The 19430-nt window shown below is 42.0% G+C and overlaps 1 protein-coding gene across 8 annotated transcripts in view; it reads right to left on the bottom strand.

The window, feature by feature from the left end:
- stx3b (syntaxin 3b) overlaps positions 1–19430 on the bottom strand; it is a 20971-nt gene extending 1541 nt beyond the window's left edge. For 2 of the 8 annotated variants that reach the window (XM_054791749.1, XM_054791750.1), the window contains exons 1-9: positions 19036–19430; positions 11169–11243; positions 11008–11107; positions 9302–9376; positions 8551–8621; positions 8361–8469; positions 8207–8280; positions 6841–6975; positions 3903–4013 (exon numbers count right to left, since the gene is read on the bottom strand). In XM_054791749.1, the coding sequence (XP_054647724.1) occupies positions 3903–4013; positions 6841–6975; positions 8207–8280; positions 8361–8469; positions 8551–8621; positions 9302–9376; positions 11008–11107; positions 11169–11243; positions 19036–19065 (780 nt within the window). In that variant the 5' untranslated portion in view covers positions 19066–19430. Of the gene's footprint in view, positions 1–263; positions 4333–5671; positions 5889–6840; positions 6976–8206; positions 8281–8360; positions 8470–8550; positions 8622–9301; positions 9377–11007; positions 11108–11168; positions 11244–19035 lie in introns of those variants that run through there. The other 6 variants (XM_054791752.1, XM_054791751.1, XM_054791747.1 and 3 more) reach the window with 6 other exon arrangements.

Here is a 19430-nt window from a genome sequence, read left to right as displayed (position 1 = left end):
CGGTCCTTGCTGTTGGACAAAAAGCGTAAGACCACAGAACAGTGCCTTTGTTTTAAATAGCTCTTTATGTATTTTATCACTAATCACCTGCACTTTACAAAGTATGTGTGTTCATATACATTGTATGTAATCTTTTAGATTTGTATATTTTATCACTTGTGACGTGTGCTGCTGACCTCTTGGCCAGGTCACCCTTGTAAAAGAGATCCTGATCTCAATGGGTTTTATCTGGTTAAATAAAGGTTAAATAAATAAATAAAATATACATTATAAAACATTTATTTGTATTAAAACATTAGTACAATCACATAGTCTTGTTCCCTCATTACAGGTGGTAGAAATGTCTCGCTGGTGCCCTCTTTGACAAATGAAGGCACCGTTCACGAAGCAGTCCACATGGATAAATATGTCTGTCTCTCAGCGGCAGTGGTTCTTTAACACGCTTTTCTACCAAAAAAACAGAACAATTCAATTCTTTGAATTCATTTGATGCAGTCTGACACCAAATGAGCAATAAAACCTTTTGCAGGTGTTCATTTCACAGTGTACCGACTCACATGCAATCTATCTTTATTGCTATTTAGGCACAAACAATAGAAACAAACGGTTCCTCTGTAAACAATAGAGTGGAGTTTGTGTAAAGTCTAACGGGAGGAATCCTGACAGGGGTGTGGTGTTTGCATATTTGGCAACTTATTTAAGACAGTTAAAACCATAAACAAAACATTATAAAACAAAAGGTTACAGTTTGAGAAGGTGCAACTTGATATTATAGAGTGTTGGTGCAACTTTATTGGCAAGACTTCATCAACAACAGATAAACGCTATTTGGGTGCTGTCATCACTTGTGTTACTAACCTTTGGTTTTACTATGGAGCATCTTGCTTGCTCTCTTCACTTTTAAGACAATAGCAACAAACAAACAAAGATGCTTCTTTTAAGCGTGAAAGTGCTGAAACCGCCAAGAACCTTCAAATTCCCAGTACATTGTGAAATGTGTCAAAGACTCACAAAAGGCATAAAAACAATGAGGGGCGTGGCACGCTCCTATAGCAGAGGGTCATGTCCATTCATTTCATATGAACAATGTAACACCTGAACGATAAAATGATGAGCGGCCCCTCGCAAGGACTGTGGCGTGACGTCAGGTTCAGTCTTCATTTATGGCAGAACAAACTGTCCTTAGCTTCAGAGTGACGTAAAGTAAACAAAGGTCAAGTCTTGTTTGCGGGAGACTCCAGATGCTCAACCAGACAGGGGATGAGATGAATGAAATGATGGCAGGATGGAATGAAGATGACCGAACATGACCGAGGTCCTGCTATAGCGTCTGTGAGAGGATGATGGCAAGGAGGACGACGACAAGCACAGCACAGACCACACCGATTATGATCATCTTCTACAGAGAGGGAAACACAGAGAGGAGATTGAGGTTAAAGCCCTGCTTGGTTTGTTTGCTAGGCGAGAGAAAACACCCGCCCACAAACTTCACACACGCCACCACGTACATCTAAGCCCTCTACACACAAAAAGCCTTTTTTTCAGTGTCAGGAGCATGCAAAACCCTTTTCCAAAAGAAGGCCCCGCACCCTGTGCAGCTCCACTGCTAATTTTCTCCCAAGTTACTCACCCTGAGCAATCATCTTACTCAAACAGCTCGTCAGCCGCGCGTCAGGCCCACTGACAACCCGATTATGAGGGCAAGTACTGCCAGCAAGACCAGAACAATCAGCGCTACTTGCAGCACTCTCTGTTGGGGAGTACAGATGGGATGGTCAGGAGAACTTTCCACCCTGCACTGTCATTCCTGCACGGCTCTCGTTATTTCTTCATTTACAATCAGAGCGCAATTTATGTCATGACTACCGATGCTCCAATCGATCGGCCACCGATCAGTATCGGATGATTTCCGTGGAAAAGCATGTGATCGGCCTACGTTGATAAATGCCTTTCAACGCCGATCACCTGTGGCTGGCACTATTGCAGTCTGCAGAGATCCCTGTGTGCAGTGTAGTGTCTTGCTCGAATGTCTCGGATAGCGTACCCCTCCCCCTTTGCTTTGCACTGTGCAGGCGTGCGGGCGCAAAACCCAAACAAACATGTCTGCGGTGTGGAATTTGTCTGCAATTTTTTGTGAGAGTCATGGTAAGTTTGCATCCGCCAACACGTCACGAAAAATATCTTGTCAATAAGCTTTAATTTAATACGGCATTTGGTATGGAGTATGGTGACTTTTCTTGGCTCTTTACTCTGTGCATTGGTTCAGCACCTACGTGCGTAATAGAACAACGGCAAACAGCGTGAACCTGGAGCTGTGAACCTGGAACAACGATGTGGGTGTGAGGGACCACTGTACTCATAAACGCAACGTAGCAATAATGATGACTGTAATCATAAAGTGAAGTCAACAAAAGAAAGTGGGTCAGTTCCACAAGATGAACTTCCTGCTTACAGAAATAGACGGTCCGTATTAAAACTTCCATCAGAGTGCGTCAGAAAAAAAGCACATACTGGCCACGTGTTGCACAAATCACCTTACTTCAGCAAACCTCATGTTGTCCAACTCCAATGTGTGTGTGTTTTCCCAGTTTGGTGCTTGAAAATCTGCATTCATATGAGTTCAAAGCGGCTTACCTTACCGTATGTTGACTAAAGCAATCCATTTGAACGGCTATGTTGACTTACCTTCACGGGTCAATACAAACTTTATTTAAACACACAATAAGAGAGAGAAAGCAAAGTATAGAATAGAGTGTGGAGGTGTGTGTGTGTGTGTGTGTGTGTGTGCGTGTGTGTGTGTGGTCAAATTCGGCTGGGACTGAGTGGGGGTCAGGTTGGGATCAGGTAGGATCATCTCGGTGAGGGTCTGGGGAAGGGTTCTGGTCTTCCAAAAGCATGCTGCTGTTCAAGAGGAATTTGTCTTGTTTGTCTCGTTTGCAGAGGGAAACGGAGACTTCACATTAAAATACAACACATGGTTACTTAGTTTGAGCAAAACGACGGTTATAATGTAACACAAGTGCGATGCGTTGCTGGAAATGCTACAAGTGTAGCGTCTAATATAGTCTCTAATACTGTCTAGTAGTGTAGTCAATTTACTATAACTAACACAGGTTGCTATAAACAGTCATCCCTCGTTTGTCGTTAACTAGTTCCAGATAACCGTGATAAGTGAATTTCCACAAAGTAGGATTCCTTCTTTAGAAATAGAATATTTTCGTAGTTATGGCATAGAAAACCTGTTTATGATCTTCTAAATACGTTTTTTAAACATTATGAGAGCCCTCTAGACATGAAATAAACGCCGATAGTCACCTTTACATTCATACTACCCAATATAAATCAGAGAAAATGTGCCATTTAAGACAGTTTACCTTGTAGGGAAGCAGCATCGGTGGCGGACAGAAAGTGACTTTGGGGGCTCAGAGTTGAGTTTTAGCTTGTTGTTGACAGTTACCCGTGTTATTATTATTGTGCCTGTTTATGAGATCATTTAAACGTACAATAAAAGCCTGCTGTTCTGGCAATCGAGTCTGGTGCTTGTCTCACCGGACAATTACTGACACCTAGTGACCAATTTAGAATACTACATTCACAAGTTGATAGTTCACTTAGCCATTTTTATGCTTGCAAATGCTTAATTTGGGTAAAAAAATATGTAAAATTTGAGTAAATATGAATATCATATTTTTTTGCCAATAATAGGCCATTGTCAACCACAAAACAGTGATCATTTATTAATACATCTTTTTTAAACCGCGATAGAGTGAGGGAGTGATGTTCGAAGCACGATGTAGCGAGGGGCGACTGTATACCCTGATGCATGAGCACACTGACCAGGTCGGCCTTTCCTCCATGCTTTTGGGAAACCCGAACCGCTCATCTCCACTGCGGTCACTCACACGTCGAGCCTCTTGCTGAAACTTTGCGGCTTTCTTAGTGTCTGCTACGGCTCGCTCCACAAAGCCCACCGACTGGTCCATGTTGCTCTCAATCCTGTCAATCATTCCGCCCTTTTTGTGGTGGTGCAGCGTTCCCGGAGCAATACAATAAGCAAATGCATCAAATAAGACAGACGGAATGTATAGAATGGAACTTGTGTGTGTGTGTGTGTGTGTGTAAGGCCAGAGAGAGCAGGTAGTCCGAATGAGTGAGGGAGGAGGAAAAAAAAAACAGGAAGCCACAAGCAAACTGACTAATGAGTTGCCTGTATAACATTACCTTGCGTGCTTTGGTCTGGTACCTTACAGCTTTTTTGGTCTGCTCTTGGGCCGCCATGATGTGGTCCACTGACTTGGAAACATTCTGCTCTATGTTGTCTACTATGTCACCCTGGAAAAAACATAAGTAGGTCACTCAGATAAAGTTCAAGCAAAACAAAGAAATACTTGAGGGGGGTTTAACACAAACACACAGACTTTTTCCCCCCTACAGTTACACATACTGAAATGGGGGTGTCCAAACTTTTTCCACCAAGGGCCAGGTGAAAAAGCATATTATTAGTGTCAGCTTCACTCTGTGCTCTTTTTTTCCACCATTTTTGCTTATTTTTCTTTTTATTTAATATTTAAATTTTGCACTTAAATAATCCTCCTGAATGTTCTTTGTCATATGATGACTTTCTTCCCATAATATCACTTTTTCCGTCTCTAATATTTCAACTCTATTCTACAAAAATGAAATGTTTTCCTCATATTATTGTAAGTTTATTCTCGTCAAATTTGGACTTTTTCCTCATGAGATTACACTTTTTTTCTTTTAATATTTGCACTTTATTCTCCTAAAATGACAGCTGTTTCTTCCATATCTGCTGTTGTTGGTTTTGTCAATTTTCCAACTATTTTGACTTTCCCCTCTTAAAATTTTCTCCTCGTAATTCCGACTTTATTCCCATATTTTGACTTTATTCTCGGAACGTCACTTTTTCCGGAACCTAATTTTCCAAAAATTACGACTTTATTTGCTGTTTGTTTTGCATATACAGTATCTTTTACGACTTTAAACCACATCTTTTTTCTTTAATATTTCAACTGTATGCTACAACTGTATGCTATTTTTTGCAATGTTATTCTCGTGAAATTACGACATTTTTTTGTTCGATTACACCTTTTTTCTCTTAATATTTGGACTTTATTCTCATAAAATGATAGCTGTTTCTTCCATATCTGCTGTTTTTTTAAATTTTCCAATTATTGCGACTTTCTTCTTGTAAATTGTCTTCTCGCGATATTGACTTTAGTCCCATATTTTTACTTTATTCTCAGAAGATTATCACTTTTTCCGTACACAAATTTTCCAAAAATGAAGACTTTATTTGTTGTTTTGTTTCCATTTTTTAAAAATGTTTCAACTGTATGCTACAAAAATGATGTAATTTTTCCTCATGTTATGACAACATTATTCTCGTAAAATGATGCCCTTTTCTTGATGGGTTCCAACTTTTTTCTCTTAATATTTTCATTTTATTCTGTTTTCTTGCCTTTTAAAAAAATGCTTACTTTTCTTGTTAAATTATAGCTTTAGAATGTGCCACGGGCGGGTAAAAAACAAAACAAAAAAAAAAACAACAGCCGCTAACCATAAATGGGCCCCGGGCCACACTTTGGACACCCCTGTCCTAACACGTATCTATGTTAATGTCCAACAGGAAACACAGACAAGTGTCCCTTACCTCAATAAAGGCTTCCCCTCAGAAAAGCATGGTGCAAGCAGACATATGCAATTATACTTGTGTCTCGTTTATATGCAATGAACCTTCATGTGACTGTGACAGCAGCTACTGTGATGCGGTGTGTCTTGCAAATGTCATTCATGTGGATCCACCAATGAGCGGTGATGGCATGAAGGTGGCGGGTGACAGTAAAGGGAAAAGCGAAGGAGACATGATGCTGGAAAAGACAGAAGGAAGACAGGGACAGTCAGAGCACCACGCATGCAGAAAAGACTTGGACGCAGCCGGGATTGGTGACGTGCGGTGAGGTCTGGAGTACATGCTGCCTTTCTTTTGGTGAGCTTGGGGCTATAATCCTGCATCCTGGCAGTCAAATTCATTAATTAACTTATTCATTCATTCATTAAAGCATAAAATTATCTTGAATGCATTTGACTTTCTGCTAGCTAGTGCTGCTGCTATCAAAACCCCCCAAAAGCTGGCCTTTTCTCAATGGAAAAACAGCAGTGACAAGCACCTTCAGGTTGCAGCGATACCCCAAGTGTCTCCCGGATGGCATTTCTATGTATTTTATGGTCTGATTAGCAAGAATAATGATGCCACACGTACATTATAGACATTGAAAGCGGCTGTAGAAAGACATGGTGTATAATAAATGTTTCTGCAACATTACATTATTGGCGACAAACAGAAATCCAACTCGGTGTGCAGTGTGACGGTAGGCAGGCACGCTCGCGGCAGCCTCCCTTCATCAGGAAATGTGCAAATTCAACTATTTTTAATGAAGGAAATTTTATATAAATATAAAAATTACATTCAAATTAATTGATTTTAACTCACAATTATTTTGAAATAATAATACTATGAAAACAATATCTATTATGTATTATAATAATTAAAATTTTAATTTAATTCAAAAATAATTTTTCTATAAATATAAATACAATTGGACTCATACAGAAAATACATTTAGAATACGGTTCAATGGACAAATATTAATATTTGTTTTATGTTATCATTGTGTGAGGCTCTGCCTAACCTGCCTCCCCTGACTGCACGTCACTGGTTAGGATGTACACGAACCAGAGGGAATGAATGAAGTGAGTGATTATTTGGGGGTTGATAGATGAGGGCACATGATGGACAGGCAGAAGCAAAAAGGAGCATACCTGGTTCTCCACCAGCATTGCAATGTCTACGAACATGTCGTGCAGCTCCTTGATGCTGCTCTCCAGACGGACAATGTCTTTGTGCCTGGCTTCGATCTCACTCAGGGCTTGTTTGGAGATGCCAGAGTCCACAATCTGCAGTACATAAAAAAATAGGCACAATCTCTAACTGTGGGTGTGTGGCATGTATACCATATACGCTCGCTGGTCACAATATTAGGTACACCCTACACTACAGATGTCCAAACTTATTCCGTCAAGGGCTGCAGACTTAAAAATCAAAGAATGGACAGGCCACTTGTTGAACTGTCGAGGGGGCATGAGTGGCAGGGACCTTCAATATTAGTGCAGACCTGCCAACGTGTATGAATTTGTTGTACTCAGCATGCAACTGAACTCTTAAACACGCTTGTATGCTTCACAGCTCTCCATTTTGTTGCATTTCTCTGGTTCCGGACTTGTTTTTCCATTGCTGTTGTTTTTTTATTCTCCAAATATTTCAACATTTACATTTTCTTTATTCCCATATTATTTCCACAATATTTGGACTCTAGTAGTGACACCTCGCCAAACCACACACTGGCTCAAAATGCATCAGAGCACTACCGAAAGGTAACGCTACATATTTGGAGCTGCCGTCGCTGCTGCTGTGCTTTGGCTTTTGAGTTTGAAAAGTTAACACTAAGAAATGCTTAAAACAGCCAAAATACGGCAAAGTACTGTAAGTTTTACATGTTATCATGACTGTGTCTGTTACGACATGGTCACAGCATGGATAGAAAACCATAAAACCTTGTTGGAGGTTTTAGGAGGTGTTTTAATAGTGGCCTTGTAGGCGGAACAGGTGTGTTTTAGCTGTTTTTATATCTTTACAACGCACGGAAAAGAGGAAGACATCTGTGTTCATGTCCCACATAAGAATTGTGGCGGATGGGCAAAATTCCCCCAAAAAGTACATTTTCCTTGAAGATGCACAGTCATAGATCACCACAGTGTACCACATCCAACATTTTCTGGATTTTCTTTTTTTTTTTTACTGCTTAACCATGCAGTATGAGTGAACCGTATGTTTGTACTGCCATTACAGATTTGCTGCACAATAGGTGAGTCTGGTACGGTATATATGTTCTGGATTTTTCGTATCCTTAGGTTGCACTTGTCGTTATCTGCCATTTGTGCATTTGTGCAGTAAAACACCGCACCGGCCACTTCTCGAAGGCAACTGCTGAAGGTGCTACCACGTCAGATTCAAGGCACAACAAGGCCTGCTGACTTTTCAGCGCAACAAACCACATCCAAAGCTACACATGAACCAGCGTGTTAATGACGGACTGTTAATGAGCAAAGCAAAAAGTGCCACACGTACCCCTGCCGTGAACACAGCCGCATTACCGCTCTCCAACATCTCCTCGAGTTCTTCATCTGTTGTGGCCTTTCCGGCTAAAGCAGAAACAAGCGTGTGGTTGGACACAGATGAATATTTCACTTGTACATGCGTGAATAGAACTGGCGTCACTCACTGATCTCTAGCTGTCTCTGTATACGTCCTTTACTCCTCTCCCTGAAGTCCACCTGGGCTTCATTATACTTTGTCATGACCTCCACAAACTTCCTGGACAGCACCGCATGCTGGGAGATGGCAGGAGTATTACATATCAAAATGACATTCAATAAAAAAAAACACCAATTCCATTGGCTAATGTCATTAACCTGCGATTTACGTATCCGCATGTCAGCCGACACTCTCTCCTGTTCTTCCGACTCCAGGTTCCTCTCGATGGCTGGGGAGGAAAAAACGTGTTTTTATTCCAAATTTGATCACTGTGCTATTTCACTCTTTGCACCTACTACAGGGGTGTCCCAACGTTTTCCAGCCATGGCCGCATAGAGGAAAAATGTAAGGATGCGGGGGCCACTTTCATACATTCTGGACATTAATGATGCTAAAACCAATCCTATATGGATCAATATATGCCAGAGGCGTCCAAACTTTTTCTACCAAAGGACTTTAATAGAAAAGTCAGAGGATGCCTGGGCCTTTTTGACATTTTGATACTTTTTATTTTGTCAAAAGGCTACAAAAAGATGTTTTATATGTATTTAAAGACAAAAAGCTTCGTGTTGAGGTGACAAAGCTTATTAACACATATTGTTACACCTTTTTTCTCTTTGTTCCAATTTTTATTTATTTATTTATTTTTATTTCTAGAATGTGTCGCTGGCCAATAAAAAAATGAGCTGCGGGCCGCAAATGGGACCCGGCCATAGTTTGGACACCACTGCCCTACTACAATTCATAATATTCCATCTGCTACATGTCTCAATACCACATATCTATTTCCTTCCAAATAAAATATGAATTCATTAAATAATTTTTTTTTTTGAAATAACAAAAATAAAACTTACATAAACACACAAGGACCACAGAGCCAACAGTATTTGCATTTTTTTGCAGACTTACTCTTGAGTTTGTTCCTAGCGTTGTTGGCCATTTTCTTGATGTCATTGGTGATCGCTTCCAAGTCTTCCTGCGTTTCTGAAACAAACAGACATATTGTGGAAAAAACTATTCATATCAACCACATTTTTTAGTTCTCAAATCAAGTCAAGACATTTAAATAGTTCTTCACTCACCTTGAAACAGTGACCCAGTTTTTGTAAGCCAACCTACGCACGTCAATTCATGCAAAGAAGCATTAAAGTGAAATAGGCTGTTCATCAGCTGATCAAAAGTTTTAAGACCACAGCCTTTAAAAGCCAAAATCTTGACAAAAATGTGGATTCAATGTCATTTTCCGTCAGGTATTCACATTGTCATGATCTCTTGATGGCAAAGGCAACAAAGCTTTCCGTCTTCCAACGCGGTGGGATTGTTGAGCTGCATAAGCAAGGCCTCTCACAGCGCAACGTTGCTGCTGAGGTTGGACGCAGTAAGACAGTCATTTCAAACCTATTCAAACATCCTAAAGGTTATGGAACAAAAAAGTCAAGTGTTAGACCCAAAAAAATGTCACCGACCCTGAGGCTGAGGATCCGATTGGCTGTCCGACAAGACACAGGACCATCCTCGGCCCAAATGAAGGTTGTTACTGGTGCTGAGTGCAGTCCAATAACCATCAGACAGCATCTGCGACAGAAGGCTTTTAAGAACAAAAAACAACCTCAAAAAGCCTCGTCTCCTTCAATTCCTTCAAAATTGCCTGTTTGGAATTTGCATGAGAACACCAAACATGGGACATTGAAAGTTGGAAGAAAGTTTTATTCTCTGAAAAGAAAAAATTAAACCTTGACGGTCCTGATGGTTTCCAACGTTACTGGCATGACCAGGAGATCCCACCTGAGATGTTTTCCACACGGCACAGTGGAGGGGACGCCAACATGATCCTTCAACGTAACAATGGAACTTCAGGTTGTGCAGGGGCGTCAAACGGCAGCTGGCTACGTGGAGATGTTGCAGGGAACATCACTCATGACTGAAGGCCCCAGGACAACGCTGCACCTCACAAAGGACTTCTTCCAGAGGAAAAAACTCACTCTTTTGGACCATCCTGCGTGTTCCCCTGAGAATATTTGGGGATGGATGGCAAGGGAAGTTTACAAAAATGGACATCAGTTCCAGACAGTGGACATCCTCCGTGAAGGCATCTTCACCACCTGGAGCAACATTCCCACTAGCCTCCTGGAAACACTGGCATCAAGCATGCCCACACCCATTTTTGAAGTGATTAACAAGAATGGCACAGCTTGTCATTACTGACTCCTATTATGAACATTTTATTACTATTTTAGGGGGGTTTTGTTTTGTTTTTTTATCTGTGGTCTTAACACCTTTGATCAGCCTATTTCACGTCAATGCTTGCGTTCAATAAAAAGCTTCCTCATTCAATAAATAACTTTCTCAATTTTTTTTGGTCTCTCTCCCATTTCTTCTTTTTGCATTTTGAATCTCTACTTAGAACCTCCTTAAAATTCAACACTGCAAAATGTGAATTCTTGCAGCTTTTCAAGCAAAAAAATTTGACCCAGAGTGTATGACAACATTGCTTTTTGTGTGTTTTCACGTGGGTCCAAAATATGCAGCATTTGCAGAAAGTTTTTACACTTCGTAAAAATCCTTCTCAAGTTGCATTGGCAATGATGTTTACTATTGCAGCTGTGGAGGCTTACTTTGATCTGACGTTGGAGCAGACAGGATGACGGAGTAAAGCTTTTTGACCTCAGCCACGTTCTCGTCTATCTTGTCAATGCTGTTCCTGATGTCCTCAATCTGAAAACACACCGGGCGGGTTAGCTGGATGCTAATGCGCGGAAAGCGAGCAGACGCCCACCTGGGAGAAGAACTCGTCCATGAAGGCCGCGTTGTCCATCGCGATCTCCACTTCATCGTCGTCTTGGTCGCACGTCTGACGGTGCAGGAGCAGAGTAAGTGTCACAATCGTAACAAAACATAACTAAAGCACAAAGCAACTGTGAAAACAACACCTGCACCACCTGAACCATGTTGTAGTCAATATGCATTCTTTACACTGTACTCTTTACTTGCGTATCTTGCTTGCTGCTGTAACAAGTGAATTTCCCCGCTGTGGGATAAATAAAGTACAAATACAAATACAAATACAAAAAAAACAAGGGAATACTTGAACACAGTTTTGCGGAGTGTGCTGTCAAATGTGAAAGCTTTGAATTGCAGATAACAATCCAGTCAGCTCAGTAACACTCAGCGCTGTTAGAGACATCCTGCTAAGCAAACTAACCTGAGGCCGAAGTAGCTGCAAACCACTCCAATGTACACAGACAAGCTTATGAATTAGTTTTGAAAATAAAGAGGAAGTTGGATGTTGGATTTCCTGCTTGGGGGTGGCAGGGGAACCATGACAGGTACTTGAAAAAACACACCAACACCAAATGTGTTTTTACTTCACTTTGCCAGTAATGCAACGCATGTTTCCCTGTGTTTCAAAGAAAAAGGCACTTTTCTTTGTACCACTGAAGATAAAAAGGATTTTCTCTAAGTCCATTACTTCATGTTACTCAGAATCTTTTACAAGCTAATATTTTCGTTCAGTAAATACAGTATGTGAGTACGGTTACTCAAAATGACAAAATCATGGCCAACATGAGTTCCCTCTGTAGGGTGGCTGGGGTCCCTTAGAGATAAGGTGAGAAGCACTGTCATTGAGAGGAGATAGATTCTGGTCAGGATGCCTCCCTGGGGGGGTGTTCAGGGCACGTCCGACCGGTAGGAGTTCTCAAGGAAGGCCCAGGACACGAAAGAGAGACTGGGTCTCTAAACTGGCCTGGGAACGCTGGGAGGAGCTGGACAAAGCAGCTGGGGAGAGGAAAGCCTGGGGTTCTCGTATCAGGCTGCTAGCCCTGCGACCCGACCTCGGAAAAGCGGATGAAGATGGATGGTGGATGGATGTACTGTTACCATGCTAACAAGGTAGCACTAAATGGTCTTAGCTTGTGTTTGGGCGGACACAAATGGTACGGAGAAACACTCCAAATTTGTCATTTTGGAATATAAATACACACACACACACACATATCTAATGTTATTATCATTTTACATTCCAAAAGGTCACACAAAAACCGAAAAGCCCAAAAACTGAAGGATTTTTTTCCCTTTAGAAATAATGTAAATCTAATGAATCAAAAAGTTGTAATTTTTGTAAAATTTGTTTGCAGAAATTATTATGTCATGAGAATAAAGTCAAAATATAGGAAGAAAGTTTTAATTACGAGAAGAACATTTACAAGAAGAAAGTTGAATAGTCAAAAGAAGGGGTCTTAGCCCTTACCCCTGGGTTTTGCACGTTCACGAGAATAAAGCGGTGTCCCAATCGTCGGTAAATCAAGGGCTACGTTCACACTGCAGGTCAATTCTGATTTTTTTGCTCATATGTGTCCAATATCTGATCGTTTCATGTCAGTGTGGACGGCACAATTCACATTTTTTCCAAATGCGATTCAGGCCTCGTTGGTATGTGGATATAAAACTAATATGTATCCAGTGTGAACGGTCAGTATACAGTATGCATACAGTATCCGATCTACACTCCATCGAAAGGCGTGGTTTCCCGTGCAAGACTTGGATAAAAGTACTCACCGAAGCAGGCAAAAGTTCTACTTGTCATTCAAAAATTATTTTTAAAAAGTGTCAATGAAGCAGCTCATGGCAATCTCCCACCATTCCTGGCTCCGACATCCACCCACATGCTCCTCCTAACAGACGTCCCAGCAAGTCCTCCATGAGCTGCCTTTGCCAAAATTCTTGCCCTCTTTCTTCTTAACCTCCGACGCAGAATCATTTGGTTAAGAAAATACTGACTCCCGTTGCGCAAAATCCTTGAACTACAGCCACAGACGCGTTAAGGAGAGTAATGTGTGCACACATGCAGTAATCTTTACTCCCGGAAACACGTGTGACGTGGTGCTTTTGTGAAAGCACGTTACTTCCATGAACAATTTGCGTTTTTCTGGCAATGTGAACGACCACATAAAAAAAAAAATCAGATTTGAAGAAAAAAAAAATCAGAATTGGGCATCATACCCTGCAGTGTGAAGGAAGCCAAGGGGTAAGGGATAAGGGGTAAGGGGTAAGCGCTAAGGGGTGTGCAGCCCTACAAACCCAGTGTGGTCGGGGACCAGACTTGAAAAGAAGGTGTAGGCGGAGTTTACACAGACACCACACTCCAGCAGCAGAGCGGAGACCGAAAGGAGCAAATAAATGTATTTTCACATGAACATCACTCATGTTTTATTAGCTATTCAATCATTTGATACTCCACGTAAATATTTGCCATGTTTTGAATTGTTGGTTATCGCCAGCTATAACTAGCCGGCTAACGCCGATACCCAACGTCACTGCCATCGACTGCATTTCATAAACGATTGATAGCAACCACATTAGCCTGTCAATTGTAGGTTGTATTTTAAAACTGCTCGCTAGTGAGGGGACTCTACTGTGACGTGGGCGTTTTACATTAGCGATGCAATCCACTCATGAAACGCGGCACATCGTAGTGAAGTCTGTTTGCTGGGAATTATAACCGCCCTGGTCCACCAGCAATTCTCATAGTGAGATACAGTAAGTTTATTGTGTTCGGCAGACAGTACGGATGGTCAGGAAGTGAGCTACATTAAAGATGTGAACAACATGTATTTACAATGAGTTAATAGTTGTAGCTGATCAAGCACACGTGTGTGTGTGTGTCATTCCTGCAGCACCCTGCTACACCACACAGCACTCCAGCACCATTTAAAAGCTACAATGCCAGCATGGAAAAGTCAAATGCAACAACATGTCATGCAGGACTTTCTCACAAAAGAATCTGTGGGAGAACATCAATGACCGGAGGAGAGCAAGGCCAAAACAGGGAGGTTTTTAGACCTTGAAATGACGCTTGATAAGGCTTATACATTTGTTGATAAATGTTGTTAAAGTGCTGGTTACAAGCTGTTATTTATTAGAGTTGTTTGTTGTTTTGCAATAAATGTCACAGTTTGCAAAAATGTGTGCCTTTTATTAAAAGAAAAAGGTGTTCTGAGGTAGGCTCAACATGTGCAACATTGCAATAATGTATGCACCTCACCTCATGGAAGGAAACATTTACTATCAACAACTGAATGATCTCATCTGCCTATGTCACAGCCAGCAAGCGGTGAAGGGTGATGATGTCATGTGAATCAAGTGCTGTCCCATTATTAGTATGGGAGGGGGCTAAGGGGTGGAAATGGGATTCAGCCTTAGTGTTTTTAAATTGCTTTAATTTAATTGTAGGCTCCTACAGTATATTATAGTAGCCGTTCCATCTTATTCTGAACCGTGGTTAACAATTTGTACTGGTGTGACAGTTAATGTGAAGACGTTCCATCGCCTGGAACTTCTGTTATTTCCTGCGGGGGAAGAACTGCAAACCTGAACAAATGGATGAGGTTCCACTGCATTTCATTTAACCTCCACTGCTTTATCTCACGTTCCTTTTTTGTACCAAGACGTTCCTCCTTGTTTCCAATTTGGATTGCAAATGCGGCTGTGGATATTTGACTTTGGCCCCACTGTGAGAGCCGTGGACGCGTCCGGCCGGTCTGAACAACACTTTCATTGCTTGCCTCGGCGAGCTATTCAGACAACACGAAAACCCTGGTGTGCACAATTCTGAGGTGTGAGAGAAACTGATAAGAGCGGGCGCCCACTTCCTTCCACTGGTCTTTACTCAGCAATACTGAAAGCGGGAAGCGGCTGAACTGTCAAGAGATGATGAGCCCTGTGTTGTGCAGTACGTCAGTGTAGATTTGACTTGAGGGACAGAAATGGACTTCTACTGTCCAACGTTTAAATCAGCTGGTCATCAAACACTTTTATGAGCACACACGTCCAATACGATCCCATCCAGGTGCCTTGTCACATGTCTTATCTTTCCCACGCCTCTTAAAAAGGTGTCACAGTTAGACTTTGTCTCCATAAATTGTGAAAAGCTCACATGACACAACAGCAGGACACCAAGGTCGTGACACACGACATGTGGAGGCCGTCACGGCAGCGCGGTGACGCAATGCCACAAGTCCCAAGGCGACGTGTTAGTTCTGATAATGGGATTTGTTGGAGAAGAAGCCATATTGGTGTTGGGAGGCCAGCTGCACTGCTGTGTGTTGAGGACGCACATACAGAGAAAGGATTACGTTCAAACACGTTCAGGGATGCTTGGCTACCTCCAATTTGTTCAGATTTACAAACTATTTATCCACAGGAAATAATTACAACAGGACAAGAAGAGGAGATTATCCGTTCTGTGACGTCGGAACGTCCCGAGCTCACTTGTGAACAAACATGGCATCAATTGTCTTCAGAGGAAGACACTTCACCAAATTCTCCGCAAACATCCCGCAATGTAGGACAAAAAAAAAACGTGCAGCTACAGCACATCAAGCCATCCGAGACGCCAGCATCGCTACGACGCCCGGGGCTTGTTCCTATCGGCACAGCGTTTGAAAAGTGAAAAAAAAAAAAAAAAGTTTGCCAGAGACGACCTGAGGGCTAAAGTGATCAGTGATTTAATCAAGGGGATGATGGCGCTGGATGACCAGCACTTATGCTCACTAGACTTCTAGGTTGCATTTTGTGCGACTTTCATTGTCGCGGCATCGCACACTTGGCATGACTTTGTGCATCTGAAGGCTAACATTTTGGAATCGGACAATAAAAATGGAATCTACCGTTAAACATGGAATCTCGTGGGAATGGACATAATCGAATGAAACGCCGTCGTCGTGAGGAGAAGGAACGTTTGTGTGGGGATGCATTTCCCCGGTGGACCACTCAAGCATGGCGGACTCCCATCACAAACGCTAACCCGCCCACTCCTGAACTAAAAATGTTGAAACAGCAACCTGAAACGCCGACAAAAGTTGGCAAAAAAAATCCTCTATAATAATAATATATAGTCCTCCATATCCTCTAAAATTATGGCGCGTGAATGGAAGCGCGGCTGTGTGTGTGTGTGTGTGTGTGTGTGTGTGCGTGTGTGTGTGTTTACACCAGGGGTCACCAACGTTTTTTCTTGCGAGAGCTACTTTTAGAAAATGAAAATGGCCACGAGCTACTCATTTTAGTAGAAATGATTTTCATACCTTATTTCAACCCAAACAAAGCAAATATGCTTGTTTTACCAAAACATTCACAAAATGCTGGTATCCACAACTCACATTTTATGTTTCAGAATACATTTCTTTCTAGTGTTCTCACATTATTAACTGAAAACCTGAATGAAAAGCAGGCCTGCGGGCGCCTCATGTGGTCGTGGGGGGCTACCTGGTGCCCGCGGGCACTGTGTTGGTGACCCCTGGTTTACACTGTATTGTGTTTTACCGCTTGTCAATGCAAACAAGTGTTTTACGACGCCCACTGATGTTGGGCAAGTTCTGAGGGAAACAAGGACGAGGGGCACGTTAACTGTCGCTCCCAGCTCATAGACTGTCGACGGACATTCTCAACACGCACAACACGCGTCCAGCCTTCGAAATAAAGAGCGCTGTTCACCACATACTGTCTAATTGTGCAAACAAAATAAGAGACATTTTATACGCTGTCATAAAAGTCCACACGCTGTGCTGGTAAAATAAACGTAAGAGGTGAAATGGGGAATTAAAACAAAATTTAACGGGAAAAAAAAAGTGGGGGGGAAAGAAATCGAATGGAATATGGGAAAAAATAAAACGGATTTCGTAGGGCCCTACACTCATCTGTAGGGAGGCAGAAAACTACAAAACACATGTCTCATTGAACGCATCAATTTGAACAAGACACGATAAGAAAGAACAACAACAAAGGAAGAAGGTCTCCAGTATTTACTTCTTAAAGTAATTAAGGACACGCATTTTATTCACACGGAGATTTAGGGCAGCACGAAAACATCTCTGCAAGCAGTGGGCATTGTAAAACGCAACACGGTGTAAACACACTCACGTAGCCTGAGTCGCAAACACAGTCGCACTAGCATGCTCTGCTAAACTAAGCTAACCCAGCCAGAGTCCGTTCACGCTCCGTAAGAGAGGAGTTTCAAGGGTTTCGCTCGTGTTTTAGGCCGCCGTTTCAACGTGTTTAGTTTGGGTGGGGGCGGTTTAGTGTTTGTGATGAGATTCCGCTACAATTGAGCGATCCGCCAGGTAAATACTTCCCCATACAAACGTCCCTTCTCCTCACAATGACATCATTTCATTCACTTTCTGTGAGATTCTGCGTTGAACACTAAATTCCGTTTTTATCGGCCAATTCCGTCTGCGATTCCGTAATAACTTGCTTACTGCGTACTCCACAGTCTCTACTTTGCTGCATCGGCCGGTTTTTATGCTGCCCTCAGTCTCCACTCGGATAAAACGTGTCTCCTTTTATGCAGAGATGTAAACACAGGAGACCCTCATTGTCCTTCTTTATTGTTGTTGTTTTCTGGCATGCCTGTGTAGTTTCAAGTGGAAAACCGAGCGCCCTAACCCAAGGTGAGTAGATCTGAGTCCAAAATGGAGACTGCGGATTGGCGTCCAGCGCTAAGACAGACCCATCAGCTTCAGTTAACGCTAGTTGTGTGTGTGTGTGTGTGTGTGTGTGTGTGTGTGTCTTCCTAAAAGCACCGATAGCAAGTAGGTGGAAAACGAGGCAAGCAACGCATATTAAAGTCACTGAGAAAGCAAACTGCCAGAAAGTTAAACATTTCAAAAATAAAACTGTAAGTTGGGTGCAGAGATACAGTCATTTGAGTGCCCCCAGTAAAGTTCCACAAACGTCTCAAAAACGCTACAGCTATTTGCTCTTCCTTTCCCTGATAAAAAAAAACCAAAAAAAAAAAACAGGTCAGCTGTGGGAGATCCAGAAGCCTGGGGTGATACCACAGTTAAACTACTTCAAAACACACAACAAATATTTGGCCAGGACTTGGAGGTAGCTATGGCAACACATCCCCACTCGGTGGTTGATACAACAACATCAAGACCTCACCCCGTTCATCAAGGAAATGATTATATCATTCTTATGAGGGCCGCACAGTGGCCGAGTGACCACAGTCTGGATATCCGGGTTGGAATATATCTCCGTGTGGAGTTAGCATGTACTCTGACTTCCTCCCAAACCCAAAAAACATGCACGTTCAGCGAACTGGAGACTGTAAATTGTCCATAGGTGGGAATGTGAGCATGGCTGGTTGTTTGTTGAGATGTACCCGGTGATTCACTGGGGGACCTCTCTGCTAAAGTCAGTCGGGATAGGCTCCAGCTCACTTTTGACCCTACTGAGGACAAGCTGTATATAAAATGGATGGATGGGTGATTCTTATGATGCCATTGCCAGTATTTAAAACATACATGCATTTTTACTCCAAATGAATGGAAATGCTCCACTGACAAGTCAGTTGTGAAGCAATTGCTAATGAAATAACTTGAACACAGAATTGATTCATTTTGTGCCACGCATAACTTTAGGAAACTAAAATACAATAAATGAAAATGTCAGCTTGATTGATACTAATGATAGATGTTCACATTACGGATAGTTTTTAGTCAATAAGAGATTCTTTAAAATGGATTTAAACTGTTTAAAGACTCATTCATGGCATTTTCCACAACGCTTGTCAGAGATTTATGAACGGTCAAGTCACAAAGTATATATTTTAAAGGAAAAAAAAACATTCTCCGCACACTCACCGCTCGCAGTTGCTCCAATCGGTCCTTCATCTTTCAGACGAGAATTAACGCCTGAAATCCAAATAATGACACCAAATAGTGAGTGAAAAGCTAGTCTCTAGTCTCTCTTCTAGTCAAGCAGCTGGCAAGCTAGCTGTCCGACATGAAGCCTCCACCACCCCCACTGGCCTTGAAGACGGATTAAACTCCTCCAAAGTCCTGTCAGGGTTGTTGGACAAAACGACTTTTTCTGAAAAAAGGAGTCTTCTCGTCGTTTTTCCATACAATATGGCTGCTGGGTTTTTTCTCCCCCCTTGTCTAAATCTCCTCGCCCAGAGGATTAAAACAACAGTTGTGTAGAGCGGTATAATCTGTCTCTATGCTGGCCGACGGTAATCATTCTAAAACGCACTTTT

Source organism: Dunckerocampus dactyliophorus, chromosome 11 (assembly GCF_027744805.1).
Source record: "Dunckerocampus dactyliophorus isolate RoL2022-P2 chromosome 11, RoL_Ddac_1.1, whole genome shotgun sequence".
Lineage (NCBI taxonomy): Eukaryota > Metazoa > Chordata > Actinopteri > Syngnathiformes > Syngnathidae > Dunckerocampus > Dunckerocampus dactyliophorus.
Note: the sequence above shows the minus strand (reverse complement) of the source record. Positions and strands in the feature narration are given on the sequence as shown.